Source organism: Halichoerus grypus, chromosome 7, assembly GCF_964656455.1.
Source record: "Halichoerus grypus chromosome 7, mHalGry1.hap1.1, whole genome shotgun sequence".
Classification (NCBI taxonomy): Eukaryota; Metazoa; Chordata; class Mammalia; order Carnivora; family Phocidae; genus Halichoerus; species Halichoerus grypus.
Window position 1 is genome coordinate 39595898 of NC_135718.1, and position 6879 is coordinate 39602776.

The 6879-nt window shown below is 56.4% G+C and overlaps 1 protein-coding gene across 1 annotated transcript; it reads right to left on the reverse strand.

The window, feature by feature from the left end:
- Nucleotides 1–1697: 1697 nt before the first annotated feature.
- Nucleotides 1698–5900, reverse strand: C7H10orf71 (chromosome 7 C10orf71 homolog). The gene has a single exon (XM_036073559.2). It carries the CDS (start codon nucleotides 5898–5900, stop codon nucleotides 1698–1700), a length of 4203 nt encoding a protein of 1400 aa, XP_035929452.1.
- Between the last annotated feature and the right edge of the window lie 979 nt (nucleotides 5901–6879).

Genomic DNA, 6879 nt, shown 5'->3' on the forward strand with positions numbered 1-6879 from the left:
GATTGTTCTTCCAACTGGCACCCCAATGCATGACTCGTGGGAACCAGACTTCTCGGACAGCAGCCGGACTGTGTTCCTGGCCAGCCGTCTGGTTGTCTCACCATAGCATCGAGCCAGGGGATTTGTGGAGTATTTTCACAATGAAATTAAGGTGTGGCCGTACTTGTTGGGAAAACAAACAGGTAGAAAATCCTGAATCCAAATCGTGGCCAAGAATAAGAGCTCTTGTATTGGTGTGAGCCTGGGACTTGGTGAGTTCTGTGCCTTCCCATCTTTCCAGCCTGGAAACAGCATCTTTGCCAAAGGAACAAGGATGATGCAGTTTGTGGGGTCCCTGGGGACGTGGACAGCACAGTCCTGACAGCTGCCTCAACAGCTGCCCTTTCTAAACAAGGAGGGAGACGTGTTTGCCCCTGTCTTTCCCATAGCACAAGAATTAAGTTGCTGTAGCGGATGCCCTGGGTGGAAGCCCGTGAAACCAGCCTGCGTTCCTTCCTAGCATGGCTGCCCACAGTGTGCATGTGCTCACAGACGCCTCTGTTCTCAGAGGCCAGAGATGGTTATTGCATTTTGCTGCCTTGACCTGAATCAGATACTTCCCTCCACATCCCCAAAGGCCTGGGAGTTGGGAAAATACAATTTCCTTTTGAGCACAGGGCATAGGTTAACAGTTGTGAAATTGGGACACCTGGGGCCTGACTCAGTTCCCTGCGCCAGCCGTGATGGTGAGCTTGGGTCTCCCTCCTCTTTGTCCCCCCACATGAGTGGACAGCCTGGCCCCGTGAACGCAGGGACAGTGCTGAGGGCTCTAGGAGGAGCACCGGGATGGCAGCAGGTGCCGAGGCTGCTCTGTTCAGAGTGATGCCCCTGCGTGGCCGGCGGTGATGGAAGGTGATGGAAGGCCTGGACAGCACAAGGCACTTTACTGACCAGGGGAGACCTGCCACTGCCCACAGATGGAAGACCAGTCCAGGACAGAACCACATCTGCAAGCTTGTTTCACTTTTTAAAAGGTAGCCTTTTCTTTATCAGAAAATAGCCTTCAGAGGAAAGCTTCCTCAGTAAAGAAAACCCACTCTATCCAAAGAAACATTTCTGCAGGGTTGCCTTGGGGCAGTCCTTAGCCATTTCTGCCTGCAGTGAGCTGCAAATGGTTACTGCATGGGAGCGAGGGTAGAGGCGCTTCTCTGTGCCATGCTGGACCTGGAGGGGCTGGGCCGGGTGGCCTGCTCGCCGGGCAGGGCTGCGCTCAGTGCAGTGCGGCATTTCTGGGGGCTTGGGAGTTGGCTCACTGCATGAGCCGGCCCTTGAGAAGAAGTAGGTGCGGTGCCCGAGCAGAGCGGCCATTAGGAATCAGGCTGGACTCACCCCAGTGGCATGGGAGGAGGACAGGGAGTAAGGGAGGGGAGAAGGAAGGGGTAAGGGGAGCAGATCCAGGATCCGGGAAGGGGCTTGGGAGGGACCTGGTCATGCAAACAGTGCCCTCCCAGGGAGGAGAGCCCCAGGAAGCCCTTCAGGTGGGGTTTTCTCAGAATCCCCACTTTTTTGAGACTTTAGGGATCCCACATGGCTAAGTATGTGTTGATGTCTGTGTGTGTGTGTGTGTGTGTGTGTGTGTGTAAGTGATTGATTGTTTGGTGGAAAGGGGAAGTAAGTTCTTCTGGGTTTATTTGAGGGGGCTTAGTCTGCTGTAATTCTCAAGAAATGCCTTCTGTGGCAAAGTCCTCTAGGTCGTCGGTAGAGATAATGCCCAGGCGCGGAGCATCTCCCCCCTCCTCCGCTGGGCACTGGGAAGGTGCTGGCTGCATGCTCCGGGACCCAGGGCCGGCCGCCTCGGGGGTGTGCGGGCCCTGCCTGAAGAAGGTGGGCGCAGAGAGCTGAGACGAGCAGCGCAGTGGCATCAGGGGCAGGGGCCGGAAGTGGGGGTACAGCATGTAGGGAGAATCAGGTGTGTTTGGCGGGGGTGGCTCGGGGGAACCCCCCTCAGAGGATGGGATGGGGACCTTGACATATTTGCCCGTCTCTGGGTCATAGAAGGTCTTGATTTTCACCTGGAGTGGTAGATCGAAGACAAAGTACTCTCCAGATTGGGGGTCTTGGAGGACCTTCTGGGTGGCAGGGTAAGGGGCCAGAGGCATACGGGACTGGGATCCCCCAGGCTGCCTCCTGAGTGGCTCTAAGGCAGACACTGAGTGGCGGTGGATGGGAGGGGGCAGGGAACGGACCTCGGGGAACCTGGATCGGGGCCTCTCTCCGGGGGATGGTGGCCTACGCTCCCAGTCCTCCAGGAAGGGCTTTTCTTCTCCAGGTTCACCATGCTTTTCTTGCAGTTGGTCGGTCTTTCTCCTCTTGCTTGCCAGCTTTTTGGCCCGCCGCAGGGCCTTCTCTGTTTTGGGTGGGACCGCTGGGGGCTTGCCGGCTGCCCTCTCCTGCTGAGCAGGAGGCTCTGGTTTCTCAGGGAGGCCCACTGAGCTGGTGGCCATGTCCAGCACCGAACCTCTTGGAGAAAGTGTCCTGAGGTCTTCGGCGGATGGCTCAAGTTGGGGGTCCGAGCCGGCCTCCCATGTGAGGGCGTGTGTCAGGTCCTCCCTACGGGCGACCCTGGCCGGGTAGAGGCTGGCCCAGGGCCTGGGGTGAGGAGGCTCCCCTGGCAGCAGGCCCGGCTCAGTGGGGGCCTGGGAGCCATCGTCCCAGGTGCTGCTGGTGGCCGGGGAGCATGCGCTGCTCTCTTCCAGGGAGCTGGCATTAGGGGAAATTGCCATCTCCCCAGGGACCAGTCTTCTCCCTGGTGGCCCTGCTCTGGGTGTGGACAATAAGTGACTTTTGAAATCTTGTGTGTGCTCTTCCCAACACGTTCCCAGCTGCCGTGGGGGTGGCTGGTCTTCTGGGTCACCTTGGGGCAAAGCGATGGTGGGGATGCACCTTGGAGCATCCAGCTTCCACTGGTCCGTGGAACTGTTCTTGCTTTCATTTACCACAATGTGACGTGCAGCCTCTGGGGGTGGCTTCAGCCCTTGGCCCTCTCCCATGAGTGGAGGAGACGGGATGTTTCTTGTTGGGACTGGCTGGGAAGTCTCCCTCCGGGCCATGCCAGGCACCTGCCCGTGGTCCTTCATGCCCTCCCAGGCTGTGTGCTTCAAGTGTGCATCCTGCATGCTAGCGGGGGTCGGGGTGTTGGCCAATTCCTGGCTCTCGGGGCCACCAAGACCAGCCTCTTCTCCCCAGCTTGGCTTTGGCAAGTCATCTTCTTTGTGGCTGCCGCCCAGAGGGTCCTCTGATGACATGGTCCTCAGGAGGGGCCGCATGATGGGTTTTATTACGGGGGTGGCCCTGAAGGTGTTGTCTTTAATTGCAAACAATATGTGCTTGTTTGAAGTAGAAGATGGTGAGGGGGTAAGGTCTTTGATTGTATCCTTACTTCTCCCCATCCAAGCGCCTCTGAAGTTAGCCTCCTCTCTCGATGCCTTCCTGGGTCTATATCCAGACAAACCTCCCCCTTCTCCTTGCAAGGATTCCCTCTTGCTGCGCTCCTGCACGCACGCAGGCCCATTACTCAGGGCACAGAGCTGTAGCTCCTCTTTCCCCATCGCTTCCTCCTTCTCGTCCTTCCGACTGTCTCTTGCACTTCCGTCGTTCCTCCTGTCTTCCTGCTGGCTCTCGGTGAACCACGTTTTCTGCTGATCCTCAAATGAGGCAAAGGACTGGTCTGAAGAGCTGGTACTGAACTTGGCCTTACTTTTGAAGCCTGGCATGAAATCAGATTGGCTGTCACTGTAAAACACATCTTCTTCCTCGGGAGAGAGGGGCCCTGGGGAGAATTTCTGGTTGAAGTTTGGATTCTGAAGTCCATCTCTCTCTGGTTCTGTCTCTTGAGACACGGATCTCAAGAAGCCCTTCTCGAGGCTGAGGGTCTTTGGTTTCTCTGCAGCCTTCCCTGCCTCAGGCTCTCTGCTGCAAAGCCTCAGGGACAGGTGCTTCCTAGGGCAGGATTCCCCGGCGTCCGGACACTTGCCCGACCCGGTGGTGCCCATCTCCGGATCTCCATCGTCCTTCTCGTAGCTGTTTCTGTCAGCTCCCTCCCCATTGGTGCAGAAGGGGGCTTGGGTGGTAGCTGGAGGTGAGCTAAGAGTTAGATAGTTATCTGCAGAGGCTTCCCCGGAGACAGCCCTAGGGTCCTTCTGGGTCCTGATGTGCGACCCAGAAGGGCCGTCAGCTGGTGTCTCCTTAGACAGCTCCTCTGGAGGGCTCTCCTCCAGCCCATTGGGAAGGATGACACCATTGCTCACGGGTTCTTGCTTGCCTCTGGTTTTCTCTTCAAGGCCTTTCAAGAGAGGTGAGGGGCTGTATGTGCTCTTAACACGCTTCCGCACATCCTTAAGGTTGAACAGCAGGCTGGGGGCTTTGGATTTGTAGCTGTCTCGAGACTGACATTCACTGGGCTCCTTCTCTTGGTACCCATTTAGCTGCCCTGGGGGTGATGGGGTTATCTCCCCTGGCTGGCTGTCGGATGGCTCCAGGACATGCTTGGTGGGTATGATGGGGGTCAGAAGCTTACTGATGTTAAAAGGAGGACTATAATGCTCGTTGGGGTCCATGGGCAGGTCAAGAGCCTCGCTTTCTGGAAATTGTCCCTGGGGATTGTGCTTTGGATACAAGGCTGGGCCTCTTCTGGTGACCTGCTTCTTCTCTTCTGAAGCATCTGGTAGACTTTCTTTCCTTCCTTTGCCAGGCTTTGGTTTCCTCCATGGGGGCTGGGTCGGCTTCACCTGAGGGTCAGGCTGTGAGCTAGAAGCTTTTCCCTCCACAGCGAACGCCTGGGCTCCTGGATCCCTAGCTCCCCAGGGTCCAGATTCCGTGAGAGCCCCTGCAGCCAACCTGTTCACCTCCTGGCTGCAGCTGGCCCGGGAGTGGCAGGGGGAGACTCTGTGCTCAGGGGCCGGGGGCTCTCTTAACAAGGGCGCGTTGTCATAATGCTTGGGAGCTTTGCTCTCTGGGATGGGGTCAGCGGCCTCCTTTCTCTCGGGCAGCCTCGGTTGGTGGGCGTTCCAGGACTCAAAAGCACTGTTTTCGCTATGAAGAAAGGTCCCTGTGCAGGGCCACTCCTTACCTCTTCCAGGCTCACCCTTGGCTGGCTTGTGGGGCGGGGAGGGGAACTTGGACTCAAACGAGTTGGTCACGTTTTCGGGTGTTGGGAGGAAACCGCTGGAGCCGTGACAGCCCATTTCGGGATTCTTGGGGGACTCCTGCTCTCCGTGCTTCCTGCCAGGCTGGTGGCTATTCTGGTGGGCGCCAGAGACTTCAGCAGGCACCCTCCTGACCGTCAGAAAGGCAGAATCGAAGCAGAAGTGGACACCACTTTCTGGAAGAGGAGCAAATTTGGGGGGATTTTTGAGAGCCGGGGGCTTACTGGTAGGAGGCCTGCTGTCACAGCGTTGGTTCTCAGTCCTGTCAAAAGATTTAATTAGTGATGACACTTTTGAAGCAGGTTTGCTGTTGCTCCTCAGGCCGGACACGGGCACCTCCAGTCTCCTCTGGGCTGGTGTCAGCGGCGGGCTGCTCTTGGGATACTTTTCCTCCCCTTGAACGTACTTGGGGAGCTGCTGGAATGTGGCCGCCCAGCCCGCGTGCTCCGTGCCTTGCGACGGTAACTGGCTCCAGATGCTGCTTTTCCTGTGGGTGTGGATCACCGTTCCCTGGGGGAAATTCCCAAACACCTGGCGGGTGATATCCGGGGACAGGGCCAGGTCGGAGTCATTGCAGGATGTGTCCTCTGAGATGCACAAGCTCCGGAAGGCCCGGTCTGTGAGGCTGCTCACCTCCCTGTCTGCATCGTCCAGCACACTGCCGATGCTCGAGGAGTCACTGAACCCGTCCGTGCACTTCTTATTCCCCTGCATCATCCGCCAGCTAGGAAGACTGTCCCCGGTCAGCCAGTGGGTGCCTCTGGGGGATGATTTTGGAAGAGCAGCCCTCTTCCCGCAAAACTAGAGCTTCCTGTCGACCAGATGCAATTGCAAAGTGGGATTTCTTTCTTTTTTTTTTTTTTTCTCTGTAAAAGAAAGACGTGCAGGGTATGAACAGGATATCCAACTTAGTGGCTCCATGTGAGAACTACACACTGGTCCAGATGGGTGATCGTGCCCGTGATGGTTAATTTTATGTGTCAACCTGACTGGGCCCTAGTGGCCAGTTTTTGGTCAAACATATGTAGATGTGGCTATGAAAGTATTTTTTCGATGTAATTAACGTTTAAATCAATGGATTTTGAGTAAAGCAGATTACCCACCCTCCACAATGTGGGTGGGCAGCATCTCAGGGACTGAGCTCCCCAGAGGAAGGGACAATTCTGCCCCAGGTCTCCCTGGACTGGAGCTGCAACACCAACTCCCCCTGGGTGTCCAGTCTGCTTTGCAGATGTCAGACCCGCCAGCCCCCATAACTGCATGAGCCAGTTCCTTAAGATAAATCTCTTTATATTTATATATCCTGTTGGTTCTGCTCCTCTGGAGAACCCTGCCTGATACAGTGCCTAAGGTCCAGATGTGCCATTTTTGCAGAGAGGTCTTCCCTGACATTTCAGGGGCTGTCCCCTCCCCACTTTCTCTCACAGTGCCTGGTTTGTTTTCTTTCTGGTACTGAGCATATTCTAAAATTAAGTTGACTTCTTTGTTGCCTATCCCATCATGAGACTGTAAGAGCCAGGAGCTCAGGAGCCACTAGGCTATCTGTCAGCTGCTTGAACTTGTCCCAGAGCCACCCCAAGAGAGCACAGTCTCCAACAGTCTGCAGCACCTGGGCTCCTTAACTCTCTGACTTGCCCTTGGGTGTGACCAGTGGGAGATGCTGGGTGGAGCCTGGAGGGAGCCAGGATCCCTGGCA